This window comes from Mirounga angustirostris, unplaced genomic scaffold (assembly GCF_029215605.1).
Source record: "Mirounga angustirostris isolate CCGP_5_RB_7025 unplaced genomic scaffold, mMirAng1.0.hap1 SCAF_15, whole genome shotgun sequence".
NCBI classification, from domain to species: domain Eukaryota; kingdom Metazoa; phylum Chordata; class Mammalia; order Carnivora; family Phocidae; genus Mirounga; species Mirounga angustirostris.
In genome coordinates this window covers 57,445,206-57,458,512 of record NW_026991723.1, presented here as the reverse complement: position 1 = coordinate 57,458,512, position 13,307 = coordinate 57,445,206, and the positions used below count along the sequence as shown (strand labels likewise).

At 51.6% G+C, this 13,307-nt stretch overlaps 2 protein-coding genes across 10 annotated transcripts; both read left to right on the top strand.

The window, feature by feature from the left end:
• The first annotated feature begins 141 nt into the window (after positions 1-141).
• DCTN3 (dynactin subunit 3) lies at positions 142-7,131 on the top strand. Of its 4 annotated transcripts, XM_045882573.3 has the most exons (7): positions 142-295; positions 1,567-1,651; positions 2,348-2,434; positions 4,446-4,529; positions 5,488-5,546; positions 6,558-6,617; positions 6,814-7,131. In XM_045882573.3, exons 1-7 carry the CDS (start codon positions 200-202, stop codon positions 6,901-6,903), a joined length of 561 nt encoding a protein of 186 aa, XP_045738529.1. In that variant the 5' UTR covers positions 142-199; the 3' UTR covers positions 6,904-7,131. The 4 variants fall into 4 exon arrangements, with proteins under 4 accessions (XP_045738529.1, XP_064436140.1, XP_045738530.1 ...); XM_064580070.1 differs by lacking the exon at positions 6,558-6,617 and having other exon boundaries at positions 6,784-7,131; XM_045882574.3 differs by lacking the exon at positions 6,558-6,617 and having other exon boundaries at positions 6,755-7,131.
• Positions 1,598-12,887, top strand: RPP25L (ribonuclease P/MRP subunit p25 like). 6 transcript variants are annotated; one of them, XM_064580072.1, is made up of 3 exons: positions 1,598-1,651; positions 2,348-2,434; positions 9,857-12,887. In XM_064580072.1, exon 3 carries the CDS (start codon positions 9,891-9,893, stop codon positions 10,380-10,382), a length of 492 nt encoding a protein of 163 aa, XP_064436142.1. In that variant the 5' UTR covers positions 1,598-1,651; positions 2,348-2,434; positions 9,857-9,890; the 3' UTR covers positions 10,383-12,887. The 6 variants fall into 6 exon arrangements, with proteins under 6 accessions (XP_064436142.1, XP_064436143.1, XP_045738535.1 ...); XM_064580073.1 differs by lacking the exons at positions 1,598-1,651; positions 2,348-2,434 and adding exons at positions 4,448-4,529; positions 5,488-5,546; XM_045882579.3 differs by lacking the exons at positions 1,598-1,651; positions 2,348-2,434 and adding an exon at positions 7,285-8,293.
• Positions 12,888-13,307: the final 420 nt, after the last annotated feature.

The window sequence follows — 13,307 nt, the reverse complement described above, 5'->3', positions numbered from 1 at the left end:
TAACCGTTGCCTAGGTAACCAGACAGCTTTTGACACCTTTCACGGGCCCTGCCGGTCACTTCCGGCATCGGAGGGCTGAATCGTGACGCAACTTCCCGTATCGAGGTCCGCCCAGGCACTCGGATTAGCCCGCCTTCTCTATTTGGCCGGATGTCCCGCCCTCTGGCTGTTCCCCGGCTGAGGCGGGGCGGCGGTAGCTATGGCGGCTGTGACCGATGTGCAGCGGCTACAGGCCCGTGTGGAGGAACTGGAGCGCTGGGTGTACGGGTCGGGCGGGCCGCGCGGCTCTCGGAAGGTGAGCGATCTGGGATCCAGTGCTCTCTTTCTGGGGCAGAGCAAGAGCGGTCTACTGGCCTGGTCGTCGGGATGGATGCTACCGCTCCAGTCTCATCTCCCGCAGCCCGGCCTTTGAAATAATAAAGGTTCGAAACCTTGCAGAGCTTATCGGACCCTCGGGGTCCATTTCCATGGAGGGCATTGCGGGTTATTAGGACCGATTGCGATGGGCTCAGTGTGAAATGTGACTAAGACTCCGCCTCTGTCCTCGCGGCCTAGCTGGGGAGACCTGACACACTCGAGAAGCTGACTAACGAGAGTTTCAGTAAGAGCTGAAGTCCGCAATGGAAGGGCCGTCACAGAGCCCTGCGTAACTAATTGCTAAATACTGTACAGAAAGAGGTCCATGGGACGCCAGAGGAGGCAGAGCAAAGGTGGATAAGGAAGGCTCCAGGGTTGGGAGGTGAGGTCTGAAAGAGCCAGGACTAAGAGGGGAAGGGATTGGGTACTGGGTGTTGAGATATGGACCGGCAGTCCACACCAGTGACTGAATTTTGACAACTGTGAAGCTTAGTTCTCCCAACCCCACCCCCTCACCCCCTTTTTACTATGGGAAGACCTTTTACTGAAGGTGGAGTGTCAGGCATACCCTGGAGTTAAGTGTATCAGAGGTAATGATGTCTTTTTGTACACTTCTTGTGGAATTAGTTGTCACTAGCAGATTATGCCCCATCTGAGAACTGATTTCTCAAAACATTTGCTCCGGTTGACGTCTATGACACTAAATCCTTGTTTTCCTCCTACCGCTATGGCTGTTGCTGCTTAGTCCTGTTTGCCTCCCCATATATTTGGCCCTTGAATATTGGCATTCCTTACCCTATATTCTAAAACCTGGGTGAGATCATTCACTCCCATGGTCTCTCCCTTTGTTTGACCCTTTAATATCGGGATTCCTCACCCTCTACCCCTAAAGCCTAGGTAGGTTCAGCTAGAGAGGTAGGAACCAGGGAATAGAATATATAGGATATGCTAATGCCCTATGAAGTCTAGTATAGTTAATTACCTCCCTAGTCAGACTTGAAACTTCCCAGGGACTACATGATTATCTTCCCCTTCACAGTGAGGATTCCCAGAAGGTGGGGTTGCATCTCCCTTAAGAAAAGAGAAGGGGGCCAACCTACTTTGCTGGGTCAAGGAGACTTGGGAGTCTGAGGGAATGAGTGTTCTTTACCTCTTTCAAGCCTTGAGTCAAGAGGTGAATTTTGGAATTAACTTTCATTCCCCTTACAGGTGGCTGATGGCCTAGTCAAGGTACAGGTGGCTTTGGGGAACATTGCCAGCAAGAGGGAGAGGGTGAAGATTCTGTACAAAAAGAGTAAGTGATTCCATAGGGTGCCTGCCTGACCTCCTTCCCATGCCTGTGCTTCCTGGGACCTGGCCCTTGCCCTCCAGCCCAGTAGGTCACTGGAATTGCCCTATGGGGATAGAATGTGAAGATTTTTCCCTGCTGAAATGGTGAAGTGGGGTGTTGTGCTTAAACTCCAAGCCCATGACAGTGTCCTAAGTTATGGGATAAGAGTTCTGCCTCAAAGGCCCTCTTGGTAAAGTAAGGAGGAGAGGTATGGGATTTCCATAGGCAAGGTTCAAAGGCAGGAAAGAAATTGGGCCTGAGAACCCCAGGCTTTTTTAGCCATACGTTTTTGATTATGTCAAAGCAAGCAACCTAAAAATTTGAAAAAGCTCTGACTTGTCTTGGTGGCACTGAGGGGCAAGGGACCTTCCACCTTTGGTGAAGATAGGTCAGTGGGAATGCTAAAGGCCCCAGGATGGTGGAGGCAATTGTGTTCCCAGCTGTAAAGGCTGAGGTTAGCCAGGAGGTGGTCAGAGGGGAGAGACAGGGAGGTGGGGCCTGATGGAGGCCTGCTGATGGGCACTGTGGATGTCATCTCCTCACTCAAGACTCTCCCCAAGGTTGACCACTAATATCCTTCTAATATCCCCTAATATCCTTCATAAATCAGATTCCCCACTCCCCAGCCCCATTCCATTTTCCATCTTGCTTCTTTTCTAGTTGAAGACCTGATCAAATATCTGGATCCTGAGTACATTGACCGCATCTCCATACCTGATGCCTCTAAGCTGCAATTCATATTAGCAGGTAGTGCTGGGCAGTGTGTGCACATGAATCTGGGGATTATGGATTGTGGGGGAAGTTGGGCACAGAGATGGCCTCTCTGCCAGTCCTCTCATGGATACAGCTCTGGAAGCTGCTGTCTGGAATTCTGGCCTGGCTCTGGGCTGAGACCTGAGGTCATCCTGTAGTCCTCTAGTAGGCCTTGGGTGTGGTATCATTCTGAGCTAGCTGCAGGCCATGGTGCCAACAACAGTGGGAACTACTCCAGTGTTCTTTTTTTTTTTTTTAATATTTTTTATTTATTTATCTGAGAGAGAGAATGGGAGACAGAGAGCATGAGAGGGGGAGGATCAGAGGGAGAAGCAGACTCCCCGCTGAGCAGGGAGTCCGATGTGGGACTCGATCCTGGGACTCCAGGATCATGACCTGAGCTGAAGGCAGTTGCTTAACCAACTGAGCCACCCAGGCGCCCCACTACTCCAGTGTTCTATCAGTGGTCTGTCTCTAGGATTTTCCTTTAGAACCTTCCTCACTTCTGCTCACTAGACGGGGGAGCTTCTAGGAAAGGGTGGGAGCAGAGCATTGCATTTGGGAGAGGTTAGAATATTGGTATGAGTTTCAACATTTTTCTTTCATGTGAGAAAGCACTGGGATTTCGGAGTTCTAGGCAGGGACTATTGACTTGGCAATGTCTGCTACTCAGTTTAGTCAGCCACTCCATCAGGTAAGGTTTGCAAAGTACCTGTGTTTGTTCATTCATTCAAAAGATGTTTAATGATCGATCATCTACTGTGATCCAGACCATCCTTGGTGTGAGGTATACGGTGGTGAACCAGAACATCCCTAAACCATTGCCATGGCTCAGGTACCAAGTTCAGGAGATCTTCTCCTACACCGACTATGGAGTCCAGCCTCTCCATCCCTCCCTGGCCACTGCCTCAGTGTCTGTCCCCTCATACATGAATAGTTGCAGTCTTCTAAGTCCTCTTCCTGACCCTAGTCTTTCCCTTCTTGCATGTGATCCAGTATCCTCTTCCCCAAACACATCTCCAACATGCTACTTTGTCTACTTTGGAACCTCAGCATCTCCGTCTCTCTCCTTGCTAGAATAAAATCCTAATTCCTTAGCCTGCCATTCAGAGCCTTCGATAGTCTATGGATCTATGTTCCCATGCAGCTCTGTTTCCTGTGCTCTCTTTGCACCAGTTCAGCCAATTGAATTCTTTTTTCTCTATTATTTGATAAGCATCCTTGCCTCCAAATATTTGACATAACAGTCATCCCTTCTTTTTTTTTTCTGAAGATTTTATTTACTTATTTGACAGAGAGAGACACAGCAAGAGAGGGAACACAAGCAGGGAGAGTGGGAGAGGGAGAAGCAGGCTTCTCGCTGAGCAGGGAGCCCGATGCAGGGCTCGATCCCAGGACCCTGAGATCATGACCTGAGCCGAAGGCAGACACTTAACGACTAAGCCACTCAGGCGCCCCAACAGTCATCCCTTCTTGAATGTGCTTCCTACTCACTGCAACCATTGAAATCACCTATGCCAGGTCCAGTCCAGATCCTGCTCTTCTCACTGGGCTCTGCTGTTACTGCCCCAGCTCTCCAGAAGCTTGCCTGTCAGGACCACTGAGCAGAACCTGCCTGATATTCTGCCAAATGTCTCCTCTTTCATACCTTCCCAGGAGTCCTTGGGCATGGAGACCCAAGTCTGAAGTACTTTGTCTCCTGTGGCATCACTGAGTTTGTTGATAGGAGGCTAGAGGAAGAGGCCTTAGAGTTAAAACTTTAAGAAAGGTGGGATTTGAAGAAATTTAGAGGCTCCTTGGGCTCAAATGGCTCATACCAGAGGCACCTAGGAGAGGTGGGGGCAGAATGGGTGAATGTGCACCTAGAGAAGGGGGCAATGGGCAGAGTAGCTGGCCCATGCTCCAGGACTCAGGCATCTCCCCTGCCAGGGCCTCAGCCCCTTGCATAGGAGTTGCAGTGCCCAGGCTTACCTCACTGCCACTGTCTTGTCTGTTTTTGCCTCAGAGGAGCAGTTTATCTTATCCCAGATTGCACTCCTGGAGCAGGTGGAGGCTTTGGTGCCCATGCTGGACAGCGCCCACATCAAAGGTACCTCTTTGGGGCTGTAGCTCTACTCTTCTGCTTGGGGAGGTGGGTGGATGGCCAGGACTTCCCTGTGCCTCAGGTTCCCTGGGTTCAAGCTTAGTCTGCTCCTTGTCTCTACCCTCACTCTGGGGGTACCTGCTACCTGCACTGGGATTAAAATGGCCAGAGCAGAGAGTTCAGTTTCAGAACCTCAGGCAGTTTGGACCTAAGGACACTAGTCTAAGTCCAGCAGCCCCCAACTCTGGGTATTCCTTCTACCTTCTTCCTCACCCCCTCAGCATATGTTCTGCACGGTGCTGCGTAGCCCAGATATTACTGTAAGAGTTTCTGCCAGGCATGTGAATGTGTGTAAATTCTTCCCACCACACTTCCCAGTGCAGTCCCTGGGCCTCTTTTGACAAGCAGACAGTGACTTTAATTGAATCCAGATATCCATCTTGTCTGTCTCTGGAGGTATTTTTTCCTAGTTCCCCCTCTCCTCCCTTGCTGAGGGTCTGACAGCCTTAAGCTGTGGGCCCAGCATGGTGGCCAAGGCTCTGGGTGTTGGATTCCAGGTGTCTAGCTTAGGAACTTGGCATTCATTCTCAGCCCACCTGCAGGCTCTCTCTTCCAGGCAGACCTGGTCCCACTGGGCTGAGAGCAAAGAGACAGATCCCATGATAGGCAAAGCTTTCTTTACTTCACCCTGCTTACAACACTGGGGTGGGGGCATGGGGCAACTCTGGGGAACCCAAGGTTTTGTTTTCTCCTAGGAGCCTGTATCTTCGCCGCCTCTGGGTCCTAGAGTAAGACTGGGGTGGGCAGGGAGCCCCACCACTTTTAGCTGCAGTGGTCGATGAAGCCTGGCGTTTGCTTAGCTTCTCCACTCAATACTCTAATCCTGCTGAAGACCTAATAGACTATTGAGCAGTCCCGGGGGAAAGCACAAGCATCATCGGGCAGTGCGTGTTGTGTTTTACAGCTGTTCCTGAGCATGCTGCCCGCCTGCAGCGCTTGGCCCAGATCCACATCCAGCAGCAGGTATGGGAGGGGTGAGGACTGGAAGGGAAAGTAGAAGTGGTGAGGCTCCTAGTCCCCACCCCTGCCACCTGAGGAAGCAGCATCAGGCTACCCTCATGTTAGCTCCAGGGGAAACTTGAAGGTTTATTCTTTATCTTCCATCTGCCTTAAGTCTCTTGCCTCTCTGAGTAGGACTGTTCTGAGACACCAGAAGGTTGATGATGGGAGGTGCCCAAGAATTTCTGGGGATTGTGTGTCCTTGACATTGAGTGGAGGAGCTGTTTTTTGTTTGTTTGTTTTGTTTTGTTTTACCATTCCCAGGCCTTAGATTAAAGTTCAAAGAGGATTCAGATAGGGCGCCTGGGTGGCTCAGTTGGTTAAGCGACTGCCTTTGGCTCGGGTCATGATCCTGGAGTCCCGGGATCGAGTCCCACATCGGGCTCCCTGCTCGGCAGGGAGTCTGCTTCTCCCTCTGACCCTCTCATGCTCTATCTCATTCTCTGTCTCAAATAAATAAATAAAATCTTTAAAAAAAAAAAAAAAGGATTCAGATATAGGGGACAGGGAAGGAGGAGACATATACTAGCAGGAATGTTTCCTTAAATGAGTGGTCACTCCCCCTTAGGGCTGCTGTTAGGGTACCCATTCTGGAGCTTGAAAGTGTCCCGTTAGAAATTTGTTCCTTTTTTTTTTTTAAAGATTTTATTTATTTATTTGACAGAGAAAGAGATAGCGAGAGCAGGAACACAAGCAGGGGGAGTGGGAGAGGGAGAAGCAGGGAGAAGCTCCCTGCCGAGCAGGGAGCCCGATGTGGGACTCGATCCCAGGACCCTGGGATCATGACCTGAGGCGAAGGCAGACGCTTAACGACTGAGCCACCCAGGCGCCCGAAATTTGTTCCTTTTAGCTCTAGGGTTAAACACTACTTTTTCTAGGCTTTATGGGGAGTGAAGGTCCCTGATAAGGCAGGAAAGTTAGTGGGAAGTGGGGGCTTTATCCAACTCCTTTCTCTGCCATACGTTGGCCCCATAGGACCAGTGTGTGGAGATCACTGAGGAGTCCAAGGCTCTCCTGGAGGAATACAACAAAACTGTATCCTTTCTGCTCAGCCAGGCCCCTAAGGAATGCTGTCCAAGGCCCTGTCCTTTTGTTCAGTCTCCAGCAGCTCTGTCTGTTTCATCCCATCCCAATGAACCTTTCTATTCCCCTCCTCCCCAACCCTTTGGCAGATGGAAAATCTCTCCACTACCTCATTCAGGCTCTTGTTCTCACCTTGACCTGCCACCAGACAATGCTTCTCTCCAAGCAATTTGTGCAGTGGGATGAGCTACTTTGCCAGCTAGAGGCCGCCAAGCAAGTGAAGCCAGCAGAGGAGTGATGGCTGCTTCCCATTCCTGGGTGGCCCAGGACAGCCAGGCTCCAGGGCCCTGTGCTAAACTGCCTTTGTAACAGGGCAGAGGCAGCTCTGTATTTATTGGATTCGCAGCCTACCTCTCTGCGTTCAGGTGGGGCTCTGAGGTCAGAGGTCTGGCTACTTGAGGTTTGCTATTTGCACCCCCTCCCCACATCAGTGTCCTATTCCAGTGACAATAAACTATAGAAATCACTGGAGGAATGTGCCAACTTCCTGGTCTGTGATGGGAATGATGGTGAGGATGGGGGTGGTAGAGGGCAGAATTGTCAGCCTTTCTAGTGGTTGGACCAGGAGCTATACTCATCCTGGTCTGGCTTTCTGGGGGATGTAGAGCTCTCAGGACAAATGCTCTCATTTGATCGATATGGGTGGAACATTTGTTTGTGCACCCATTTATCCCACATTTATCAAGTATCCTCTATATTTCAGATACCATGCTAGGTGGGGAGGATGTGATCCCTGCCTTGCACAGACTAGCTAGGGAGATGGTCAAAGAAAAGAGCCCACCCACCAACTGGGTCCTTTGGAGCACAGAAGAGGAAGGGTTGCTGCGCTGGAGAAGGAGGGAGCCTGGTCATAGAGCGGAGACAGGGATTGGTGCCTCACTGCACCCAGTGTTTGCTGCCCCCTTGTGGTCTCAGGGAGTGCCGTTGCCCCAAACCCCTTTACAACGGCCTGCCAGCCCGCCACTCAACCTGCACGGTTTCGCTAGCGTCTCAGATTCAGCACGTCCTAAGACCGAAACCTGGGACTCATCCTAGACTCTCTACTTCTTCTCAGTCCAGACAGTCACCAACTCACCAAACCTACCTCCTAATATCTCCCAACTTAATCTACTTTTCTCTATTCCGACTGCTATTTCTGTTTCATTCTCAAATCATTTAACAAATATTTGAGCGCCTATTACACGCTAGGCACCGTACGAGTCTCCGTGGACACGCCCCCAGCACCCCGCGGCCTGTTCACCGGCGGTTGCTGCCCAGTTTCCCCATCCCACCCCCTTTGTCGGCAGCCAGAGTGAGCTGTGCGCACAGACTGGTTTGCCTGGCCCCTAATGAAAAGCCTCCGGTGGCTCACCATGCCCACAGAATGAGGTCGAAGCGCAGAACTCGGTGACCAAGGCTCTCCCCCGCGCAGCAGCAACCACTTCAAACGGAACCTCTTGCCCCGTCAAGTGAAACCCACTGCGTCGCCTTTGCTATTGCAGTGCGGTCTACTGGTGACTCCAGCCCTGCCATCGTCTCAGGACCGGATCCTCCCCATCTTTGGGACGCGAGTCTCTGGTGGCTCCTCTCCGCAGTGCTCTTCTGCGCCCCGGTAGCGGTGCCCCAGGGCGTAACAGCGGAGACTGCCTGTATGTTCATGTCTCAGGGTGTCCGGGCTCAGCTCACTCCTAGACGACCAGGCTGTACTCCGTTTTCCCGCGGAGGCCCCGCGGGCCACGGCCCGCAGGTCCCGCCCCTAGCCGGCGTGCGCGGCCCCGCGGCTTCGGCGCGCTCCCGGCGTGCGCGCCATCTTGGCTCCAGATCGAACTAGAGGCGTGAGCGGCCGGGGCGGTGAGAGCTAGAGCGTAGCGGCGTTGCGGGTCGGTGGTGCGGTTGTCTGGAGGTCGAGGGAGGAGAGGGGAGGCTGGCTTCTTGGCCTCTGCGGCCTGCTGGGCCTTGGAGTCCGCCTGTGGCGGTGAAGGGGGCCGGGCTGTGGACTCCACAGCAGGAGTAGCCCACGCAGCCCTCCGCGTCAAGCCTCTGCTTCCGTGTTTCTGAGTGACCTGGGTTGGGGGCATCGACCCTGGGAATCTCAGGGTGAGGGGTGCTCGGCCCTATTCTTAGGATCCCGGAGTAGGGGAGGGGTTCAGTTCTGTTTGAGGAGCATTTGGAGGAGGGCTCTTGGCTCTTGCCAGGGAGCTTGGAGTGTAGGAACCTCTGCGAGCGGAGTGACGGGGCCTTGTCCCTGTCTTAGAGAGCTGTGGGTGAGGGGCGCTCAGTCTTGTTTTCAAAAGTCTGGGGCAAGGGTGTAACCAGGGTACAGGGGTGCAGAAGCACCTGGCTTTGGGGGTCCCAAACAGACCAGGTTCTGCCACTCCCGGCTGACAAAATCCAAAGGCAGAGACGACTGGTGGTGAAACAAGAAAGGAATTCATTTCAGTGGGGCCAACACTAAGCACACTAGGCTCAAAGACTGTCTTCAAAGGGTTGACAGTGCTTCTAGGTTTATATAAGGAGAATGTGGGACAAAGGTCGGTCTGTAGGTGCAATGGGCAGTAAAGGGCAGGTCCATCATTGTCTTGGGGCCAATCAGAGGGGGTCTTGCTGGCCTTAGGGCAGTCGTTATTGCTTGAGGGGTAGTTTTGGTTCCCATCAAGAGATGCTTTGCCTGCAGGGTCTTTTGCCTGTATTAAAAGATAAGCTAAAGGGGTGCCTAGCTGGTTCAGTCAGTAGAGCATGCAACTCTTGATCTTAGGGCTTGTGAGTTCAAGCCCCATGTTGGGCGTAAAGCTTACTTAAAAAAAAAAAAAGATAAAGATAAACTGAAAAGAACTTTATTAGAAAGTACAGTTGAGGTGAAAATGGAGGTACTTGAAGTTCTCGTTCAAGGGCGCAGCCCTGTCCCAAGGAGCTCAAGATGAGGGGGCTTGGCCTATCCTAAAGAGCCCAGTGTTTGATGAATTTGGTCCTGTGTCAGGGACTCTAGGGCGGAGGGAGGGTTATGGCCATGTCCAGAAGAATGGGGTGTTTGGGATACTGCCCTTTCCCAGGGTAAAGTAGGCATGGCACCTGTGCTGAGAAGCCAAGGGTGAGGGGATACAGTCCTGTTCCTGGGAAGTCTGGGATGAAGAGCAGGACCATTTCCTGGAGAGCTGGGGTTGGGGGATGGCTTGGGGCGTATTGCCCAGCATTCATCTGACACTTCCCTGCAGTGGACCGTGAAATTCAGACACAACAGCAAGTGGAATGGAGCACTACCAGAAAGCTGGCTCTGTGGAACTCCCAGCACCTTCTCCGATGCCCCAGCTACCTCCTGATACCCTGGAGATGCGGGTCCGAGATGGCAGCAAAATCCGCAACCTACTGGGGCTGGCACTGGGTCGACTGGAGGGTGGTAGTGCACGGCATGTGGTGTTCTCAGGTTCTGGCCGCGCTGCAGGGAAGGCGGTCAGCTGTGCTGAGATTGTCAAGCGGCGTGTTCCAGGCCTGCACCAGCTTACCAAGCTGCGCTTCCTGCAGACCGAGGACAGCTGGGTGCCAGTCTCACCTGACACTGGCCTGGATCCCCTCACAGTGCGCCGCCATGTACCTGCAGTGTGGGTACTGCTCAGCCGGGACCCCCTGGACCCCAATGAGTGTGGCTACCAGCCTCCAGGAGCACCCCCTGGCCTGGGCCCCACATCAAGCTCCAGCTGTGGCCCACGACCTCGAAGAAGGGTTCGAGACACCTGGTCCTGAAGATCTGCCAAGCAAGCTATTTTCCAGGCATGAATGTCTGGGATGGCTTTGCCTTCTCTGAAAAGCCTCTTGTAACCGTTCAACATCCCCACCAAGACTTGAATCCACAGAAGTGGGCCTCCCTGTCCTGCTTCCTCTTCTCTCTGGTGTGTGGAAAGGGACAGCTATGAAGAGTTACAGGTGGGGCGCCTGGGTGGCTCAGTTGGTTAAGCGGCTGCCTTTGGCTCAGGTCATGATCCCAGGGTCCTGGGATCGAGTCCCACATCGGGCTCCCGGCCCAGCGGGGAGCCTGCTTCTCCCTCTGACCCTCTCCTCTCTCATGCTGTTTCTCTCTCGCTTGCTCTCTAATAAATAAATAAATAAAATCTTAAAAAAAAAAAAAAAGTTACAGTTGTGCGGTCTCAGCTGGGTTCTGGATTGCTTAAGAAGGGTTTATTTGGCATTCTACCTACTGTACCTCTGTCCTTTCTTCTGACAGATCCAGGGAGTGGGTTAGGAAATAAAGGTTCTGCCCATTTGTCTGATGAGCCTCTGCTTGACCTGCTATGTGGAGGTGGGATTAAAGGAGGGGGAGTCCCTGTACCCCTCCACCCCACCCCTGGTTTAGGGACATTTTCTCTGCAGGATTTATTATAGTATAGTGATTAAGGTCATGGTCTCAGGTACCTACTGCCTGGATTTGAATCCTGGTTCTGCCATGTGCTAGTAAGTTACTGCTTTGTGACCCTGGGCAAGTAGTGCTCTGAGCCTTAGTGTTTCCATCCATAAAACAGGATATATGCGGTGCTTACCTCATAGGGTTGTTAATGAGGAGTAAATGTAGAAATATACACATATGACTTTTAGATACCACCTGGGCATTGCTATATAAATGTTAATTGCTATCATTATTAATGACTCTATTTACAAACATTTTTTCCTATCTTAAAAACATAGCTCATGGGGCATCTGGCTGGCTCAGTTGGAATATCATGTGGCTCTTGATCTCAGGATCATGAGTTCAGGGCCCATGTTGGGTGTACAGATTACTTAAATAAATAAGCTTAAAAAAAAAACCAGGCTCCTGGGTGGCTCAGTCGTTAAGCGTCTGCCTTTGTCTCAGGTCATGATCCCAGGGTCCTGGGATCGAGCCCCACATCAGGCTCCCTGCTCGGCGGGAAGCCTGCTTCTCTCTCTCCCACTCCCCCTGCTTGTGTTCCTGCTCTCACTATCTATCTGTCAAATAAATAAATAAAATCTTAAAAAAAAAAAAACCAAAAACATAGCTCAATCTCGTATCTCCTCTCCAGGTCTCATCCTTCGTTTTTACCCTTTGCTTATCCTTTTCTGTCTCAAATTGGCCATAGACTCTCAGATTCACCATGGTAAGGCCAGGGGCATGAGGAGAGAGGTGAAGATTGCAGTGATAGCCAGGAGTCTGCTGGGACCAGAGCAGGATTGTGGGCAGTGGTAGATTCAGTGAAGAGTTGAGTCAGGTGGATCTCCCACTGGATTTTGAGGTCTTCTCCAATGTATACAGTAGACTGAGTGTCCAGTCACCAGGAAAGCACAAACTTGGGGCTCTTCTGGGCTCACATTGTGGCAGGGAGCCCAGCAATTTGAGAGTTGTGAAATGATGTTTGGCTGAGTCTAGGTGGGAGGGGTTAGGATGTAGGGAGAAATGGGGGACTGGAGGCCTCAATAAGGGCTTAGGGCAGGGATTAGGAGATTGACCATAAGGCCAGAAGGCTGTGGTCAAGCTTTGCTGCATTCTGTACTTTCCAAGGTAGGTTGCCCAGAGTGGTAGGGAAGACTCTGAGGGAGGGGCAAGTGATGCAGATTCGGGGAATATTAGAGACAGGAAACCCTCTGAGCAGCTGCCCAGCCAGGCCTCTTAAATATAGGGTCAAGGAGCATCTAACACACTCTTAGAGGCTGTGGCAGGCACTCTGGTGTCTTGTTAGTAGCAACTGCCTGACTTCTCCCCATTCTCTTCGTGGCTAACTCAGGTTTTTGCTCCCTCCCAGTTTCTGCATATTGCCTTTTCTCTAAGCATCTCCACTTGTGTGTGTCTTCTACCATGAACAGCTCTCCGAGTGTCACTAGTCCCCAGAGCTTTGGGGCCAGGCTCCTTGCAGACTATTGGTGTGTGGCTCAGCATCCTATCCTGATCCAGCCTGCTCTAGCCATGGTGGAATGATCACATGGAATAAGCATGGTGACCGGTACTGAACGAATGATTCAGTAAGGTGGTATCATAAGCTCTGGGAGTCTAGGAGGGGCTCCCATTTGGGCAGCTCATTGAGGCACCACCTGGGAACTCCAGGATGATGGCAGGGGTTTGTGTGAGGGAAACTGAGCTGGGGTCAAAATCTTTTGGGAGGAACAAGATCTGCAGTTCAGAGAATCAGGAAATAGGCCAGAAGCTAAGAGAGGGATGACTAGTGATTCTGGGGCCTTTTCCCTCCTGGGTCTCTCTACAGGGCCTAGTTGGAACCTAGAGGAAGAATTTTTTTTTTTTTTTTTTAAGATTTTATTTATTTATTTGACAGAGACACAGTGAGAGAGGGAACACAAGCAGGGAGAGTGGGAGAGGGAGAGACAGGCTTCCTGAGGAGCAGGGAGCCCGATGCTGGCTCCATTCCAGGACCCTGGGATCATGACCTGAGCCAAAGGCAGACGCTTAACAACTGAGCCACCCAGGTGCCCCTAGAGGAAGAATTTTAGGGAGGGAGACAGAAGATAGGCCTTTAGAGCCAGAAAGCTTGACCCAATTTAGGAGGGAGCATAAGAGTTGTGTATAATTGTTGATTCAGTTTCTTCCCACTTTCTTCTTAATCCACTCCAGTGTGGCTTCTGCCTCCATAATTTCTTAGAAAAGATTATGCCTTGGTATGAAAGGTAAGGAAGTGGAGACAGCTCTTTCAAGAAGTGGGATTGTGTTGG